General features: G+C 37.7%; 1 protein-coding gene across 1 annotated transcript; it reads left to right on the plus strand.

Annotated features, from left to right (window-relative positions):
• Positions 1-9,087: 9,087 nt before the first annotated feature.
• LOC306988034 (uncharacterized protein) lies at positions 9,088-21,075 on the plus strand. Its single transcript, XM_079592738.1, has 7 exons — positions 9,088-9,198; positions 13,773-14,096; positions 14,300-14,605; positions 18,572-18,895; positions 19,099-19,404; positions 20,593-20,739; positions 20,836-21,075. Exons 1-7 carry the CDS (start codon positions 9,153-9,155, stop codon positions 20,850-20,852), a joined length of 1,470 nt encoding a protein of 489 aa, XP_079448864.1. The 5' UTR covers positions 9,088-9,152; the 3' UTR covers positions 20,853-21,075.
• The last annotated feature ends 109 nt before the right edge of the window (positions 21,076-21,184 follow it).

Below are 21,184 nucleotides of genomic sequence, written 5' to 3' on the forward strand. Positions count from 1 at the left end.
TTCAGGTCGTTCGTTGTTAATTTCTTATAAAATGTCTGAAACGCTGCAGAATACAGTCAGCGACAGGAACGTTTAGAGAGAAACACTCACAGGATCTCAGGACACGATCAAACTGTTGCTTTAAGATGTTTTTAACTTCTCTAGATGTTTTAAACTTCTCTTTATGAGGCGCTTGTGGAAATAACACTATCTATCAGATCTAGTGGACGTTGTGGCCGACTGGAGCTCAAAGTGGTGAAGCTCAGATGACGTGAATAATCAGTAAAACACATCAAAACTGTTAAAGATGATTCGACTGATTGTAGAGTTTCTCATGACTTTACTAGAGCATCTTCACATCTGCCATTTTATCACTGAACCAGTTCTTTGTCTTTTCATATTTGTGGACTGAAACCGGTGAAGATGTTTTGTTCTGTTTGTGTGTGTGTGGCGTCTGATTGGTGAGTTTTAAATGTGTTTTTATGACTTCGGTTGTTTCTGCATCAGATTCATTCACTGTTTGTTTCTCTAAATGTCGGTTCTATAAAAACATACAATTCTCGTCTGAAGTAAAAGTGTTTGATGTGGTGTGGAGCTCAAATCAGTAAATCAGTTTTTTTATTCAAAATCTACACAAAGATGCAGTTATAAATCCACACGGCAGTTTTCTTCTGTTTTTATATCATTCATTTCAAATATAAATTTCGATTTACATCATAAAGTTATATGAAAGGCTTATTTAGCGATAAACACTGTTTCTGTGTGTTCTTCAGGTGTGTTTGATGCAGAGGAACTGATTATACAAATGATGATGAGATTCAGTGGTGGTTTAAACACACTTTAATATCAGTGTAAATGCTAGCAATGTCACTGAATCTTCAATCATAACGACGATCATTTACAGAGACAGACTGAAGGTGAATCATCAAACTAAATGTCTGACCATCAGAAACATCACAACTGAACATGCTGGAGATTATGAAGGACAGTCTTACCGTATATGAGGAGGTTTTTCAGGCTCACGATCATTGGTGAGTTAAAAGGGTGGTAAAATACCATTTTCACAAGATGTAAAATAAATCTCTGATGTCCCTAGAGTGTGTGTGAAGTTTTAGCACAAAATACCCCACAGATATTTTTATAAAGCATGTTAAAGTTGTTTCTTTTTAAGGATTTGCAAAAACGCACCGTTTTGTGCCTGGCCCTTTAAATGCAAATGAGCTGCTGCAGAGGGCGGGGTTTCAAGAGCTTGTGTGTGTTAGCAGCTGTGATTACCTCACACACACACTAAAATGACAGAAACTGTTCTGCCTTTAATGTTAAAATGGAGTCAGACAAAGATGGAGAGACTCAAGAAGAAGTGACAACATGTAGAAGCAACAGGACGTCTCTGAATGGTTAGTTGATGAATTTATGTTGCTGATGTGGACTTAACTATCTTTAATTAGCATATTCTGTCATGTAATCTATAAATCGCTCGTATAGGAACTGTTGTGAGATGCACACAGAGTGACTTTCGATTGCATGTGAAAAGATGGATGCTAAAGTTTGAGCTGATGTAGAGCTAATTGAATTCTTACCAGTAAAAATGCAATTACGACGAGTAACGCTGGGTACAATTTAAGCTAAAACGGCTTGCCATAAATGTATTGTTCCTCTATACTCAGTATTCAAGGACACTCTCATCACTCACCTCTTAAACATCTCCAGCCCCCTCACGTGGCCATAACCTGCCATTACATCTCCCCTTTTTGGATGAAAGTTTAACTGTTTTAACAGAACCTTTAAAGGATAATTCCGGTATTTAACACCTTGAGTCTATATTGTACTTTGTTTTGGATGAACAAGAGTGGTGGACAACATTTTGACAATGGTTCCTCTCTCGAGTTTTTGACAATAATAGAATTGGCCATGGACCCATTTAACATTGGAGTCAATGGTCATGTCCGAAAATGTAATTAAAACAGCCAATAATGTTCGTTTACAAAACTGTGCAACTCACCGTGATGTTAGTTGATGTTCCAGAAACAAAAAGTGTTGCGAAATACAGTTTCTGTCGTGTTTTATTCGTCATTTTGTAAAATCCCATTGAATTCTGTTGAAGGACTGAGTGCTCGTTAATATAAATGCGCTACCGGAAACGGAAAGGGGGCTGTTTACATTTGGTCGATGTAATCTTTTTGCTTGCTTCCGTTTCTCATAAGGCTAGCGAGCAGAGCAACTGTGCTCCGGGAGAGTAAGCCAAATAAACACACAAAACCTTCATTAATTGTTACTTGTAATATGAAGTTGAACTCGACTGTGACCGTGAGTGTCCCGCGAGACATAAACATCGGTTATCGCCATCAAGTGGTCGGGAGTGTGCTAACGCTTCAGATTCAAATATTGAGCGGAAGTTACACGGTCTGAAAAAATAGTTCCACTATAGCAAAATAAACGGATTGGAATCATATATTGCGACGATATATTGTTTATAATCATCAACGAACACCACTAACCACTCGGTGAGTTGCACAGTTTTGTAAACGAACATTATTGGCTGTTTTAATTACATTTTCGGACATGGCCATTGACTCCAATGTTAAATGGGTCCATGGCCAATTCTATTATAGTCAAAAACTCGAGAGAGGAACCATTGTCAAAAAAATGTTGTCCACCACTCTTGTTCATCCAAAACAAACTACAATATAGACTCAAGGTGTTAAATACCGGAATTATCCTTTAAGTAACGAAAAACATTCAACAGTCTGGCTACTTAGTTATTTCACTCACTTAATTTATAACTTTATGAATTTCTTCAAATCCTTTTCAAACTTAAAAGTGTAGCCTACACAGAGAAATTAACAGAGGATATTTTACTTCACGGTAGCCCTTTTGTATACTTTATCTTAAAGTGACTGCAAGATTCAATAAATCAGAACATTGCTTTTCTAATAAACATTTCACTTTTCAAACTGAAAATTATGACCTTTTTTTTTTCTTATCCTCTGTGGTGTGTATGCATTGTGTTTCATGTTCATTCTTCTCTCAGTCTCATCACTCACCTCTTAAAGGTTGTATCAGCGATTTCAGGCCCAAACATAAATGATCACATTCATCTAATCTTTCCTAACGATCCGCGAGCTGCCCGCACCATAAGCAAGCTGTCAAAAAAAACGCGTCTCTGTAGGCAGCCTCGGCTCTGAGATCTGCACACAAAAACAATTGGTTTCACCAACCACTCAAAACCATAATAAACAGTGTTTAACCAATCACCGACAGGGGCTGATGGGTGTTGTGAGGTTTTGCGCTCGTGCACGGTGACGGCTGCACGCGAAGAAGAAGCCAGCGTCTATCAACAAGAGAAATTGAAAATCGAGCTAACTTGTTTTATTTGGGATCTCGCTTCAAACACATACAGAAGTGACGTCACCCACAATCGCTGATACAACCTCCAGCGCCCTCACGTGGCCATAACCTGCCATTACAATAAACACTTGCTTGTTCACAGTGTATTATGTTGAGTGTCAATCCGCTGTCTACGAGCCTCCGCTAGACTGCATGTCGTCTCTGATCGTGTGTTGAAATCCGAAGCTTCCTATAAAGCTAAACTTGAAAATAAACTACATGCAAATGACAAAAGCTGTCTGGCGTGGGCTGCAGGACATTACTGACTATAAGATCAAACACCATGCTCCAGTTAGTGACCCCTCTCTTCCTGAGAGGCTTAATGACTTCTACTGTCGTCTACAGAGAGCAGAGTGACCTTCCACCCACTATCTCTGAGCATGATGTAAGAATCTTGCTCCGTCAGCAGAACATCAGGAAGGCGGCGGGGCCAGATGGCGTAACGTCTGCCACTTTAAGACACTGTGCTGATCAATTAACATCTGTCCTCACTTTTATCTTTAACTGGTCTCTCCAACTTGGTATTGCGCCTGCTTGTTTTAAATCTGCTGTAATCATTCCAGTTCCAAAGAAAAATAGAATATCGTGTCGTAAAGCTACACTGTGTAACTTTTAAAACACTTAGTTCTTTCAAAAAAATGTGTGCTCAATAATGTATATTTACTTCGTTCAAGTAATAAAGTATTCTCGTGAGTGTATAATATGCCATTGAAAATACATACGGGTGAGGGGTTCGAATGTCGGTCGCCATGTTGCCCCTCCATCTTGAAAGTACATTAGCCAAAGAGGGACATACCCGTTAATTCAAGCTTCGCCTTTCGCGTCTCCGCAATTCACTGGCACCGGCCCTGTTTTTATTTTTTCCTTTCTCTCTACCTCTACCTCGCACCTCCGTCACATCAGCTGATCTCTGCTCACGGAGAAAATGATATAGTCTACAATGTAAACTTTGCCTTACGCTAGTGATGTTGTACAATATACAGAATAACGATAGCACTGATAAAAGTTACTTTACTCAGATTAGCTTGCATTCGTCTGGGAACCTGATAGCTGATGTTAGCAATGAAATGGTAAAAAAATAACGAAAACATAAAACTATTATTCATTTTACATAGATGTCATAACCTATATGTTAACTGACAAATTAAATTACTGCAAATTATAATCGTTTTCTAAAGTAACCTCATCACTTGAAGGAACACTCATGGACGAGGTCGAACTGGAAGCCATGTTAATCTTGGACTACATTGGCAAAATCGGAATTGAGAGGAACAGAAACTAATATTCACTGGATGGTCATATACCTTTTCACCGCTAGATGGGGGTAAAAATCACACAGTGTAGCTTTAAAGGATAATTCCGGTATTTAACACCTTGAGTCTATATTGTAGTTTGTTTTGGATGAACAAGAGTGGTGGACAACATTTTTTTGACAATGGTTCCTCCCTCGAGTTTTTGACTATAAAAGAATTGGCCATGGACCCATTTAACATTGGAGTCAATGGGCATGTCCGAAAATGTCATTAAAACAGCCAATAATGTTCGTTTACAAAACTGTGCAATTCACCGAGTGATTAGTGATGTTAGTTGATGTTCCAAAAACAAAAAGTGTTGCGAAATACAGTTTCTGTCGTGTTTTATTTGTCGAGGTTTCATGAGGTTTCACAGTCGAAGTTCTTGAACACTGGCGTCCCTCAGGGCTGCGTCCTTTCCCCACTTCTGTACTCTTTATACACACATTTCTGTCAATCACACACCAGTTCAGTTTTGTTGTTTAAGTTTGCAGATGATACCTCTGTAGTTGGTCTTATTGGAAACTTATTGGCAGAGAGGTGGAGGGGCTGGTGAAATGGTGCGAAAGCTTTAACTTGACACTTAAAGGACAAGTTCGGTATTTTACACTTAAAGCCCTGTTTACAGATCGTATCTGATGAAATGGAACGGTTAAGATTAAAATTTGGACACATGCTCCAGTCCCGAGAATTTTAGGTTTATTTCGCTTTATTTCCGCTTTTCACTTCCGCAGCGGTATTTGATCTCTGAGGTGCGGTGATCTCTGAGGTAACTGTTAATTTTCTGTTAATTTTTACTTACTATAATAACATTCTTATTTCTGATCAAACTTTAGAGTAAAAAAAGGCGTAAAACTTAAATCCTTTGTCTAATAGAGAACTCGGGGCTCTGGACGTCCGTTTGGCAATACGGTGTACATCGGAAATTTATATGGGTAGCTCCTGTAAACACAGGCTATAAAAGGTCGCTATTACTACGCTGTGTTTACCTCAGTAGCTGACAGCCGGAAGTAGTTATACCCGTTTTGTAGAATGTTGCGCATAACCCGTATTGGCAAAGGTGCATTATCGCCACCAACTGGGCTGGAGTGTCTATTATTCAAGCTCTCAACGGAAGAATCACGGGTGTGACACGTTTGGCAAAATAGGTCCACAAAAGCGAATTAAACCTAAAATTCTCGGGACAGGAGCATGTGTCCAAATTTTAATCTTAACCGTTCTATTTCATCAGATACGATCTGTAAACAGGGCTTTAAGTGTAAAATACCGAACTTGTCCTTTAACATCACAAAAACCAAGGAACTGGTAGTAGATTTTAGAAGGACCCCTAGTCCCCGCCCTACGCTCTCCATTAATGGGGTGGAGGTGGAGAGGGTCACTTCCTTCCAGTTCCTTGGGACCACAATCCAGGAATCCTTATCATGGGAGCTCAACACCAATATTAAGATCAGTAAAGCTCACCAGCGACTCCATTTTCTGCGGCAGCTCAAAAAGTTAAGAGTCCGCCGAGTTGCCATGACCCACTTCTATAGGTCAACTATTGAAAGCGTGCTCACTTTTTCCATGCTTGTCTGGTTCGGTCACACAACCGCTCAGGACAAAACTAGGATGGAAAGAGTAGTACGCAGAGCATCAAAAATTTTCCTTCACTTTCTTCACTTTTCTCCACCAGAATAATCAGAAAGGCTAAAAACATCATAGCGGACCACTCTCACCCTGCTCACCATCTCTTTAATCTCTTTCCATCAGGAAGAAGATATAGGAGCATTAGGACTTCCACATCACGTTTCAGAGACAGCACTTACCCTCTGGCTATCAGACATCTGAATTTGCACTGACTGCAGCATTTTACTAACTGTGTGCACTGTGCACTTTCTTAGCACTTTCTTCTTTGTATTGTCTCTTTAATGTCTGCAGGGTTGGTCTACTGTTTAACTGTTTGCTGGGTATTGTTGTTATTATTTTTATACTTGTGTTGTCTGTCTTTAGGCTATTTATGTCTGAGAGTTGTACCAAGACAAATTCCTATCAACTTGTTGACATGGCAATAAATGATTGAAATGAAATGAGTGTCAATCCGCGGTCTACGAGCCTCCGCTAGACTGCATGTCGTCTCTGATTGTGTGTCTCCTGGTTTGGAGCAAGTATATCGATATGTACAGCAGATGTTATGATTCCTCTGGACTGTGTTGTCGTTGTTTTTGTGTGAGCGTCTCACTATTGTGGTGTTCACTCTGAACAAAGTGAGCATTGATCATAATCCACAGCTGTTGAATATTAATCATATGAAGATATCAGAGGACACTTTCACACACACAGTCAGGCGATCTGTTCCTGCTTCATAAAACCATTAGAGAAACTCTGAAATCAGTCTGAGAGGAGAAACAATCCAGACATTTGATCAGAAATGAAGAACAAACGTCCTGAAGAGAGTTACAGGAGAGAGCAGAGACCAGAGCCATAGAGAGAAAGAGTTGCGACACTCTTTGGCTATGGCCGTCACGTGGTTCATGTACGCCCCAATAGCTCCAAAACATACGCTGGCTGTCATGTTATTCTATGGGACAGACAGCAGCGATTGCATTATTGAACGGCAAATCTAAAATAAAACACACTCAAGTACTTTTTCAGCTGTTTTGCATTTTGTTAATGTCAGTTTTGCATTTGGAGAGGCAACGAGGTACTGTATATTACTTAGGCCTCATCCACACTACTGCGTTTTATTTTAGAAACGGAGAATTAAAACGAATACGATCTCCGTCCACACCAGCGTTTTAGCTGCGTATTAGAATTGATCTCCGTCCACATTAAAACGACTGAAAACGCGGATCACGTGACCATTGATAAACACTGGGCATGCGCGTGCCGGTGTAAACAGGCGCATGTAGGCAGTATATCATTGTAAAATGCATTATTTACTTGCACAACAGCTGCTAGCAAAGACATCAACGTCAGTAACGCTTGTAATTCGTTATCCATGTTGCAGTCACGAACGTTACGTAGTCCAGGCTGGTTTTGTATGTTTTCTTACGGGGACGGGTCATGTGATGGGTAGGTGACGAATCAGGGAAGGATACGCCATGACTGATGACACCCAATCATAGAGCCGAGCGTGAGCCTCTGCGTCATCGTTTCTAAAGTCCTCCGTTTTGACCGTCTTCACTAAAACGCCCTCCGGAGATTCAAAACGCAAAACGGGGTCAGAGCGTTTTTAAACTGGACGGGAGGTGCAAACGTAGCAAAAGATCTCCGTTTCTAAACGAAAACGCAGTAATGTGGATGGGGCCTTAATTAATTTTCGGAGGGAAAAGCTTAGTGTTCATGTTCGCATGGGTAGTAGCACTGGCTTTAGCGGCTCTAACTTAACTTTTCCATATCATTCATCTGATGATGGGCGTCTCATGATATGTATTTTAGCACAACTGGGCTGTATTAGGCTATTGATTCCCGTGATTTTGCTTATAAATTCAGATTCAGAGATTAGCCTAACGTTACCTTCGTGATCACGCAAAAGAGGTCTGCCGTGGCGGTCCGTTCAGTATTCGCTTAGCTAGAAGCTAGCTCACTTCTTCTGATGAAAGTGGCCACCCCCAGGACCACACCGTGAAACATGATCATGATAAGACTAAGAATATAATTTTAAGATAAGTCATACACATATTATCAAAACTATAACAGATTAAAAACGAATTTCACTGATACAAATGAAGGTTTTCAAATAAATATTTTTTATTAAACAATGACAGACAACAAAAATGTGTGCTTGTGTTAATGTGTGTGTGAACAAGAAAAACAAAAACCATCAGGGGCAGGCGATCCATGAAACAGACAGGACTGGTGATGGCCATAACGATCCTAGAGGTCCAGCATTGTCCTCACAAGCCGCTTCACTCAAGACAACAGATGAAAAGTTAGTAACGTTATATCCCAAAAAATCTATTAAATACAAGTTGCTATAAAGGTGGTAGCGATTCATTACCGAACTAATTAGATGCTACCTTCACAGCTGGCGGAGCTGTGGCAAGCAGGCAATGCTAGAAAATTGGTTGAAACAACCAAGATAAAATATAATTAAGCTGTGCATGTACAAATGAAGACCAGTATAAGCATCGCAAAGGGCCTCTGATATAATATAAAGTTAGAATTGTGAGATATAAATTCGTAATTGTGAGAAAAAAGTCAGAATTGTGAAATATAAATTCGTAATTGTGAGAAAAAAGTCAGAAGATGTTTTTAACACGTCAGTTTATTTCTGTTGAAAGTCACACTATTGACTTACAGGAATTTGGCTTCTACTGGAGCTCAAAGTGACATTTCAGAGTGTGAAGTTAGACACTCACACCCATTAACAGTTAAAGATGTGCAGTCATTTCAGCTGACGGTGGAGTTTCACTTCACTTTACAGAGCAGCTTCACGTCAGCACGTCTGTCGTCTTATCACTGAACAGTTTTGAAGAGTTTGTCTTTTCATATTTGTGACTGAAACCGCTGAAGATGTTTCTCCCTGTTTTGCTCTGCTTGTGTCTCTGGCGTCTGGATGGTGAGTTTAAATGTGTCTTTACGGCTTCAGTTGCTTCTGTTCTGGTACCATGGGGTTAAAAAATATTCACCGTTATACTCATATAGAAGTAATTCATCTGTTTATTTATAATCTGTAAAAAAAAATTAATTAAAAGTTTAAATTCAGTTATTAGGGATTGATTTAATAAAATAAAACAAATGTGAAGCTCTAATACCCAAAGGCATTCGTTTAAGAATAAGTTTTTGTCATTAATTAAGAAGTCATCAATTAACTTGATGTTTAATGGTAAATGTCAAATTACATTCTAATAACACAAATACATTTATGTACAGTCAAAAAAAAATAATTCTGCAGATTAATAGTTTCAAAAACAACAGTCACAGTAATAGTATGAACTGTAGCTGAATATAGCCACTGATGCATGAGGTCCACTATAGTGGACAGATGATTAATCAGAAATTTCTCCCAATCTAAAATCAATACTTGGGAAATTTTTACTTTGATATGACTCATTAGATATAGCCTGATGCTACAACATGTTTATTCCCTGCAAGAGTCTCCTAGGATAGAAGGAATAGGTGGATCACTAACCGATGTACCATTTTACCTTATAACTACTTTGTAAGGACTGCTAGGCTTTGATTTTATGTTTATATTAAGGGCGGCAGTGGCTCAGTGGTTCATGTAGGTTGTCTACAAACCAGAAGGTTGGTGGTTCAATCCCTGGTTCCAAGTGTCGAGGTGTCCATGAGCAAGACACCTAACCCCAGCTGCTCCCGACGAGCTGGACGGCCCCTTGCATGGCTGACACCGCCGTCGGTGTGTGAATGGGTGAATGTGAGGCAATATGTAAAGCGCTTTGGTGGCCATTGGGTCTGTGAAAGCGCTATATAAATGCAGTCCATTTACCATTTATATTAGTATTATTGTATTCTTTCTTTGTATTTTAGAGTGCTTTATAAATAATTTAAACTTCAAACTTTGATTTGATCTTGGTTTGGTGGGAAATCTTTTGAAAAACAATGGCTTGCCCTTTGGGGGCGATGTATAGGATGATGTACCAGGGTCCAGTGTAGATGTATTTCTATATCTCTGTAACCTCCAAATCATTCTAACACATTCACATAATCTGCTGTTGCAATCAAAATATTACCCACCTGTAGATTAAAGATGTGAGATGTTGATCCAGGGTCCTTTAACCAGCTCAATCCTGGATTCAGATGCACTGGGCGGTTGCTAATATCTCACTACAAAAATTATGAAATATTGCTAGGGAAAGATTACTCTGAGACTTGTTTAAAAAGTTTTACGAATCACCACAACATGATTTTGTTTTATTTAAAAAAGATTCAGAATAATACAAAGACAAAAATAACGTCTTCACCCGAATTGCGTCCCCGAGAAAAACCCAACAAAGCTTTTTATACTCGTCTCGTTATAGGCCGTTTTTTAGCTATGGACTGTCATTATAGTGCAGGCTTTCCCTTATGAGGTAAAACTTTGGACTTATCCTAGTCCTTAGTTAACATAAGCTTGCAAAAGCACATATTTTTCTTCTTCACACCTATTTTATGCAGCACACACACAATAGCTTATTTGGTACGTTTTTTTCCATTAAAGTTGTTGAGAACCCAACCCTGTGCTTCACACATTTTCTCTGTCAGAAGCAAAACATGTTCAGTTTCTTTCAAAAAAATGCATTAGGGCCTCAACAACCTAAGCATTGTGAAACCACACACACACACACACACACACACACAACTCTTGCAACAATGACCCTTATGTTCGCAGGAAAAAGCCTGAATTATGCTTTAAGCAATTCAAGCTTGTCTTGCAAATCGATCACTTCATATGGGCCGTCTATTTCATTTTCCGCCATAAAACTTTTAACAATGTGTATTAATTTCCTATTTAATTGTTCAACTCGTCTGATCATTTTTATAAACTGCTGGCCTCAACCGATCAGTCCATTATGGGGAAGCTGAGTCTTAGCGGAAGATCTTTGCAAGCGTCTTTCTTCTCAGCCTTGCGAACTCTCCTTGCGCGGTCTCTTTGGAGATGTCATTTAACATATCTCATTTCTGGGTCTTCCTCGTCTGTTACATTTAAAGGAACACTCAGAGTTTTTTTGGAAATAGGCTCATTTTCCAGCTCCCCTAGAGTTAAACAGTTTTACCGTTTTAGAATCCATTCAGCCGATCTCCGCGTCTGGCGTTAGCACTTTTAGCTTAGCTTAGCATAGATCATTGAATCTGATTAGACCGTTATCATCTCTCTCAAGAAAATGACCAAAGAGTTTAGATATTTTTCCTATTTAAAACTTGAGTCTTCTGTAGTTACATCCGTGTACTAAGACCAACAGAAAATGAAAAGTTGCGATTTTCTAGGCCAATAAGGCTAGGAACTATACTCTCATTCCTGCGTAATAATCAAGAACTGCTGCCGTAATGATATTACGCATTGCTGAAAATAGTCCCCAGCTAGGTAATTTCCAACGTGACCGGCACTAAGTTTGTAATATTGCGCTGCTGGTACGGCAGCAGTTCCTTGATTATTACGCAGGAACAGGTCTAATCAGATTCAATGATCTATGCTATGCTGAGCTAAAAGTGCTACCGCCAGACCCGGAGATCGGCTGAATTGATTCGAAAATGAGCCTATTTCCAAAAAAAGTGGAGTGTTCCTTAAAGCATGTAAAAGATCTTTAATTTATATAATTTCTGGGGATTTATATCAGAAGAATTCATCATCATTTGTCATACATTTCCAACATTTAGGTTACTACAAGGTAGCAACTATGCCCTCAAAACCCAAATGCAAGAAAATGCTATTTTAATAGCTGTTCACTGTAATGACCTCTATGCATAAAAGGGTTAAAGTCGTGAAGTGTGCAGGATATATTAAAATGAGGTGATTGGATTCGGGAGGCATGTATTTATGATACTAAGTAGAGCAGCCGGTCTCAGAGCGTCCTCAGCTCAACAGCGCCACACAGTCTTCCAATGTAAATCTGTGGTGGAAAATGGAACTGCAGCGCGCTCTAATTCGCTAAGCCACACCCTAGAATGTAGATTGACCAATCACAGCGCAGCCAAGAACGAGCTCCCACACAGCGGTCCGACACTTTTTCACTGCGCTCCAGTGACTTTAACACAGGCGTCTCATATTTTTGGTCTCGGCAGGCCATTACCGTCATAGTTTTATCAAAAATATGGTTAAACGTTGTGCCTGGGGCATTTGTAACACAGATACGCGTTTCCCAGAGAGGTTGGAGGGGGGTCCGTTTTTTTCCCTTCCCAAAACCGAAGTAAAATCCTGACAAGTGTCGTCTTTGGATTAAACTGTGTGAACGTCCTCAGTCAGCGAAACCCCTCAAGGATCAACAACACACTTTTGTGTGCTCTATTTTTGCTTTTATAACCTTACTGTGAAGTTATACTAGTTAGACAGTTTTAGGTTATGATTTCGGTTCTCTACCCTAATTGTTGATACGCTAGCACACGCTGCTAATAAATACAACTTTATACTCGCGTAGTCCGTTTGCTTTGTAATAACGATTATAGAAGTGAATAGAGACCCAGCTTTGCATGAACAGTGTTGCTCCTGATATTGTGAGTCCCAGCCTCCGTCTCGATTAGGATATGCGGTGGTTCATGTTTTGACTGTGACCGTTATGATTATGCCTCTATTTGGATGCCTTGTTGTTGCTTGTGTTTCTCTGGTATGTCTTGAATAGCCTTAGAACGCACACTGCAAAAACTTTTGCCTACTTCTATCGGACACTTTATTCGCTGCTTTATAAAAGTTTGATAAAATGTCAGCAGGAAGAGCCGTCACAGCATAAGCCATGTTGATACCAAACCAGAGCCCAGATGAAGTTGACGGACGTAGCAACAGTAACTAAGGGGGGCGGGGCTTAGCCAAAGGTGAATTGAGAGCCATTAGTGCAGATTTCAGACTGACCCACTTATTTATCTTACGTAAACCTTGCTCTAGAACAAGACGACATCAGTCCCCTTCAGCTGTATATTAGTCTGCATCAGGTCAGTAACTATTTGGCATGTCTGTTCTTCTTATGTGGATTAGCGTATGACATTAATGAAAGCATAAACCCTTTAATTTAAACATACCCATGTGAATAGCCTTTTATTTACAGTAGTTATTTTGTGTTTGTTTTATGTGTGTTCTGGGAATAAACATGACTTTGTTTAGGCTACACAACTTCTTTTCTAAAACAACATTTGGAGAACGTAAATACTACATTATGGCATTTCTCTGCATTTGTTGTGTGTAAAGTCTGTCAATCATCATTAGAGCGCCACCCTCAGGCTGAATAACACAAGGACATTAGACTTCTGGCAAAAGTGTGTTTCTGATGCGTTCATCGATTAGGATATAAAGTTTACAAAATAGTTATCACAAACTAGCGCTAAGACCCGGTATCTGCCCTGGCTAAATTTACAGCCAGGAGCTGCTACTGCAAAATATGATTCATTTCACAGTTAAATGATTAAAAGTATTTTAGGGAAGCTTAATTAAAACAACATCAAGTGATTTTAAAGCTTTAAATCTGTGAAAATCTCTGTTTTCAGGTGTGTCTGCAGTTAATGGTGTTTGGCCAGTGTCAGTGAAGGAGGGAGATTCAGTCTCTCTAAACTCTGGTCTCACTGAAATGAAGGATGATGATGTGATCCAGTGGAAGTTTGGATATAGCATCACTTTAATAGCAGAAATCAATAAACGGGCCGACAGAATCACTGTATATGAAGATGTTCTTGATGGGAGATTCAGAGACAGACTGAAGCTGGACAATCAAACTGGATCTCTGACCATCACAGACATAACAATGAAACATGCTGGATATTATAAAATACTGATCAACAGTGAGAGAAAGAGTTTCGATCTCACTGTCGTTGGTGAGTTAAATATTTGTTTCACCGGTTTTAAATCTGAATAAGCACAGACATACAATTATTAATCGAAAATACATTTTGCTTCTGTTGTTTGATGATATTCATGTCCAATTTTAAACTTCAAACTATATATTTTAGTAAACCATCAAATGTCTTAATCTGACATGAAACCTGTTTATGTTTGTTCTGTGTGTTTTGTGAGACAGCAGTGAAGGAAATATCAGTAAATAAGGGAGATTTTGTCACTCTACTCAATGATCTCACTGAAATTAAGGATGATGATGTGATTCTGTGGAGGTTTGGAGATGAAAACACTGTAATCGCTGAAATCAATAAACGGTTCGACAGATTCACTGTATATGAAGATGTTCTTGATGGGAGATTCAGAGACAGACTGAAGCTGGACAAACAAACTGGATCTCTGACCGTCACAAACACCACAACCACAGACTCTGGAGTTTATGAACTTGACATCAACTATATGAAGATGATGTTCACCCTCACTGTCTACGGTGAGTTAAATATCAGTTCCCTTTCAATTCGGTTCACTTCAGCATTACGTTTGCTAACGCTTATGGAAAACCCCTTCCTCCAAATACTAAGCTTCCCACACTATAGTCCACTATAGTATCTAAGTATGTATGTCACCGGACTGAATCAAAACAATGTTTAGATCTGTTGTGGTATTTATGCAAATTAGCACATCTGTAATTAGATTATGCACCGTTTGTCCGTGTTAACAAACAATTAAAAAAAACTTGTAATACATTTTTTGTTTTTCTTGATATAAGTAATCAACTGAGTAATTTTCATGGTGATATCTAAAGGTTACATTTTTTACCCTATTCATGTGAGAAATATGCGTATGAATAGGATATATTTGGGTCTTTTTCGGACCTTTCCCCTAATGACCAAAATGACCAAAGAGTTTCGATATTTTACCTATTTAAAACTTGAGTCTTCTGTAGTTACATCGTGTACTAAGACCGACGGAAAATGAAAAGTTGCGATTTTCTAGGCCAATAAGGCTAGGAACTATACTCTCATTCCTGCGTAATAATCAAGAACTGCTGCCGTAATGATATTACGCATTGCTGAAAATAGTCCCTAGCTAGGTAATTTCCAACGTGACCGGCACTACACTCAAAAAAACAATTATGTCTAAACATAAGATTTATGTATTTGAATTGCATAACAAATTTCCATCCATTTGGATTACATAGTTTTAACATAAACCAATTAATAATCTGAATGTGATTCATATTTTTAAGTCATATATAAATGAAACAGATAAGATTTATGTAATTGTATTAATAAACTGAATGTGATTCATATTTGTCAGTCATATGTAAATGAAATGGATAATATTTATGTAATCGTATACAGAAAAACACCTATGTTAAATTAGCACTGCTCAGTGTTCATATGTGTGCACACTACAGAGTTAAAGTACCATTGAAGCAGTTTTGAAGTTAATGAGATAATTAAGAGGTGATTGAGCATTAATTATGAACACCTGCTGTTAACAAGCAGAATCACTGAAGAACAGAGAAACACAAGAACTTCCACTGACTTCAGCCACAGCCTTAGATGAAATAAACTAAAGATAAAAGAAGACATTAAATCTCTCAAGTTCTCAGCAGAGGAGGATTAAACAACTCCACAAACAGCATTACCAGCTTCACTTATTACTAACCAGACTGACTTTATTTAATATCCGGTTTAATGAAATCATATTTTGTATTTTAAAGTCACTATGATGGTGGATAGCATTTGGTTTAGTTGGCCTCTTGACCCTTAACACTTAAATCTAAAATATTATTTTGGCTGTTATAATTGTGTGTTTGTAAAGCACATTTGTTGTAGCAAAAAAAGCCATGAGAAAGTGAGATCAGTTGATGTTGGCTGTTTACTGGTGAATTACAAAGTCATCGTCATGTAATTGCCTGAATCCCTGACCTTAATCAGTGTCTAATACTTTTGTCATAGATTTCTATTTTAAATATATTTTTAGAGTAAAAGTAATTTGATTTTACAACATCAGAGCAATGCTGTTTATTAAAATATATAAATGATTTAAAAAACATTTTATACAATAATCTTCTTCTGCTAAGATGTTACTTAGACATCAAGAATCAGTGTATGATTCTCAACAATGGTGACAATCAATTAAATGCTACATGCTGCAGTGCATGCTGGGTACCACCAATCAAAACTCACCCACATCTCCCAGCATGCACTGATTATCTGGATATTTTGTTTGATTGTCACCATTGTTGAGATTCATACGCTGTTTCTTGATGTCTGTGTGCATCTAATTGATGCTATAGATTAAAGTTTTTGTTCACTAAAAAAATATTTTTTAAAAACATGGATATTATTTTACAAACAACATTGCTAGATATGCTGTCGAATTGAATTATTATGAATAAAACAATATTAAAAACACAAGTCCAATATAATCAAAGCATTAGGCGGAGAATAAGATCAGGGAGCCAGACAATTGCATGATGATATCATCGCCAATTAAAGCCAACATCACCTGATCTTACTTTCTCATGGCTTTTTTGCTACATCAAATGTGGTTTACAAACACAAAATTATAACAGCCAAATAATATTTTATATTAAAGAGTCAAGGGTCAAGAGCCCAACTAAAGAAAATGCTATCCACCATTATGGTGACTTTAAAATACAAAATATGATTTAATTAAATCGGATATTAAATAAAGTAAATCTGGTTAGTAATAAGTGAAGCTGGTAATGCTGTTTGTGGAGTTGTTTAATTCTCCTCTGCTGAGATCTTCACATATTTAATGTCTTCTTTTATTTTTAGTTGATTTCATCTAAGGCTGTGTCTGAAGTCAGTTGTAGTTCTTGTGTTTCTCTGTTCTTCAGTGATTCTGCTTGTTAACAGCAGGTGTTCATAATTAATGCTCAATCACCACTTAATTATCTCATTAACTTCAACACTGCTTCAATGGTACTTTAACTCTGTAGTGTGCACACATATGAACACTGAGCAGTGCTAATTTAAAATGGGCGTTTTTCTGTATACGATTACATAAATCTTATCCATTTCATTTACATATGACTGACAAATATGAATCACATTCAGTTTATTAATACAATTACATAAATCTTATCTGTTTCATTTATATATGACTTAAAAATATGAATCACATTCAGATTATTAATTGGTTTATGTTAAAACTATGTAATCCAAATGAATGGAAATTTGTTATGCAATTCAAATACATAAATCTTATGTTTAGACATAATATTTTTTTGAGTGTAAGTTTGTAACATTGCGCTGCTGGTACGGCAGCAGTTACTTGATTATTATGCAGGAACAGGTCTAATCAGATTCAATGATCTATGCTATGCTAAGCTAAAAGTGCTACCGCCAGACCCAGAGATCGGCTGAATAGATTCCAAAATTTCCAAAAAAAGTGGAGTGTTCCTTAAAGTAAATGATCTTTAATTTATATAATTTCTGGGGATTTATCAGAAGAATTCATCATCATTTGTCATACATTTCCAACATTTAGGTTACTACAAGGTAGCAACTATGCCCTCAAAACCCAAATGCAAGAAAATGCTATTTTAATAGCGGTTCACTGTAGTGACCTCAATGCATAAAAGGGTTAAAGTCGTGAAGTGTGCAGGATATATTAAAATGAGGTGCATGGATTCGGTAGGCATGTGTTTATGATACTAAGTAGAGCAGCCGGTCTCAGATCGTCCTCAGCTCAACAGCGCCACACAGTCTTCCAATGTAAATCTGTGGTGGAAAATGGAACTGCAGCGCGCTCTAATTGAGAGCCATTAGTGCAGATTTCAGACTGACCCACTTATTTATCTTACGTAAACCTTGCTCTAGAACAAGACGACATCAGTCCGCTTCAGCTGTATATTAGTCTGCATCAGGTCAGTAACTATTTGGCATGTCTGTTCTTCTTATGTGGATTAGCGTATGACATTAATGAAAGCATAAACCCTTTAATTTAAACATACCCATGTGAATAGCCTTTTATTTACAGTAGTTCTTTTGTGTTTGTTTTATGTGTGTTCTGGGAACAAACATGACTTTGTTTAGGCTACACAACTTCTTTTCTAAAACAACATTTGGAGAACGTTAATACTACATTATGGCATTTCTCTGCATTTGTTGTGTGTAAAGTCTGTCAATCATCATTAGAGCGCCACCCTCAGGCTGAATAACACAAGGACATTAGACTTCTGGCAAAAGTGTGTTTCTGATGCGTTCATCGATTAGGATATAAAGTTTACAAAATAGTTATCACAAACTAGCGCTAAGACCCGGTATCTGCCCTGGCTAAATTTACAGCCAGGAGCTGCTACTGCAAAATATGATTCATTTCACAGTTAAATGATTAAAAGTATTTTAGGGAAGCTTAATTAAAACAACATCAAGTGATTTTAAAGCTTTAAATCTGTGAAAATCTCTGTTTTCAGGTGTGTCTGCAGTTAATGGTGTTTGGCCAGTGTCAGTGAAGGAGGGAGATTCAGTCTCTCTAAACTCTGGTCTCACTGAAATGAAGGATGATGATGTGATTCAGTGGAGATTTGGAGATGAAAACACTTTAATAGCAGAAATCAATAAACGGGCCGACAGATTCACTGTATATGAAGATGTTCTTGATGGGAGATTCAGAGACAGACTGAAGCTGGACAATCAAACTGGATCTCTGACCATCACAGACATCAAAATGAAACATGCTGGATATTATAAAATACTGATCAACAGTGAGAGAAAGAGTTTCGATCTCACTGTCGTTGGTGAGTTAAATATTTGTTTCACTAGTTTTATATTTGAATAAGCACAGACATACAATTATTAATCCAAAATCCATTTTGCTTCTGTTGTTTGATGATATTCATGTCCAATTTTAAACTTCAAACTATATATTTTAGTAAACCATCAAATGTTTTAATCTGACATGAAACCTGTTTATGTTTGTTCTGTGTGTTTTGTGAGACAGCAGTGAAGGAAATATCAGTAAATAAGGGAGATATTGTCACTCTACTCAATGATCTCACTGAAATTAAGGATGATGATGTGATTCTGTGGAGGTTTGGAGATGAAAACACTGTAATCGCTGAAATCAATAAACGGGCCGACAGATTCACTGTATATGAAGATGTTCTTGATGGGAGATTCAGAGACAGACTGAAGCTGGACAAACAAACTGGATCTCTGACCGTCACAAACACCACAACCACAGACTCTGGAGTTTATGAACTTGACATCAACTATATGAAGATGATGTTCACCCTCACTGTCTACGGTGAGTTAAATATCAGTTCCCTTTCAATTCGGTTCACTTCAGCATTACGTTTGCTAACGCTTATGGAAAACCCCTTCCTCCAAATACTAAGCTTCCCACATTATATATAGTCCAGGCGTTTTAGGAAAAAAGGGTGAACAAATTGCAACATAATCAAACTCAACTGATTTTGTATCCTCCATATGTCCTGAGTAAGGAAAAAAAAAGCCCCAAAGAATCCCATTAGTGGAGAGTTCAGGAAAAAGACCCAAATATATCCTATTCATACGCATATTCATTATTTTTCTCACATGAATAGGGTAAAACAAATTACCTTTAGATATCACCATGAAAATTACTGAGTTGATTACTTATATCAAAACAAACAAAAAATGTATTACAAGTTTTTTTAATTGTTTGTTAACATGGACAAACGGTGCATAATCTAATTACAGATGTGCTGATTTGCATAAATACCAGATCTAAACATAGCATTTTTAGTCATTAATTCAAGGTCCAGTCAACTGTCAACTCTCAACTGTCACTAAGCTGTAAGACAAATTTCCTTTTGTTTTTCCTACATGGATTATTCATTAATATACATTAATAAAACATACCTGGTGATCAACTACAATTTATTAGGAACATCTGGATGTGTGTTGAGCTGTTGTACGACTATTTTTGGTGAAACAATGTCAATTAGGATTAGCGAATAGTTTCATTAGATAGCTAACACGGCTAGCAGCAGCAAATAACTTGTTAGCTGTCTTGAGATTAATCGACTTGAATTACTTACATGGCAGTGTAATGCCTACAATAATCCATGTATCCATATCTTAATGAATGATAGGGTTGGGTACCGAAACCCGGTACCGACATGGAACCAGTATCTAAGTATGTATGTCACCGGACTGATTGTTCTAGTGCACCTGCAGCAAATTTTAATCTTAGCCGTTCTATGTCATCAGAAACGATCTGAAAACAGGGCTTTAAGTGTAAAATACCGAACTTGTCCTTTAAAGTAGATCTAAAGAAGTATCTTATCCTGACTAATTAGTTATAATTACTAATTTGTATATATATATTTTTTTTTACATTAATAGCATTTAGGTTTATATTTAATGTTCTATATCAGGTTTTTTGAATACTCTACTTGATATTAGTGTTTTTCGACTGATCTGATCTCAGTTTGATGTGTTTATTCCTCAGACTCTGAGAACCAGTGTTGTGGTCCTACTGAAGCTGTGATCCGATTGGTCCTCTGTGCTCTGGTGGGCGTGGCTACTGTCAGTATTGTGGTTTATGACATCAGATCCAGAAGAGCTGAACGAGATCAAGCACAAATTCAAACATCAGGTACATGATTGATGTAACTTCTCATATATATTTCATATATCAGTTCATATATATGAGATTTAATACTTTATGCCTTTATATGTTCATCTTTTTCAGAAAGTATTGAACTCTAAAGCAGAACAGTGAACTTCAAGTGTGTTCTTGTTCTTCTAGTGTTTTTGCCATAAATACTGATGATTATTTGACTCTTTCAGTGTCAGATTAAAAAAAAATCCAATTTGAAAGGCTTTGTTTATATTTCTCTATAAGACACACATATCAATTTACTACTACTGCTGTATATTTGCTGTATGTATTTTCTTGCCTTTATCAATAAAGTTTCTCACTCTGAGGTTCAAGAGTCTCTCCATGTTTTATTACATTTATTATGTCGAGCGCCTCCTGGAGGAATACAGACTTCATGTAAGCCACTAGTGTGCTGTATGGGCTTTATGCACAGCTGCAC

The sequence above is a fragment of the Phoxinus phoxinus genome (assembly GCF_949152265.1).
Source record: "Phoxinus phoxinus genome assembly, chromosome: 20".
NCBI lineage: Eukaryota > Metazoa > Chordata > Actinopteri > Cypriniformes > Leuciscidae > Phoxinus > Phoxinus phoxinus.

Bases quoted from the DNA above. Each gene is read 5' to 3' on its own strand.
- LOC306988034 (XM_079592738.1), top strand. From the start codon at position 9,153: ATGTTTCTCCCTGTTTTGCTCTGCTTGTGTCTCTGGCGTCTGGATG. The intron at 9,199-13,772 runs GTGAGTTTAAAT...CTCTGTTTTCAG, and splicing joins GTGTCTCTGGCGTCTGGATG to GTGTGTCTGCAGTTAATGGT. The intron at 14,097-14,299 runs GTGAGTTAAATA...TTTGTGAGACAG, and splicing joins TTTCGATCTCACTGTCGTTG to CAGTGAAGGAAATATCAGTA.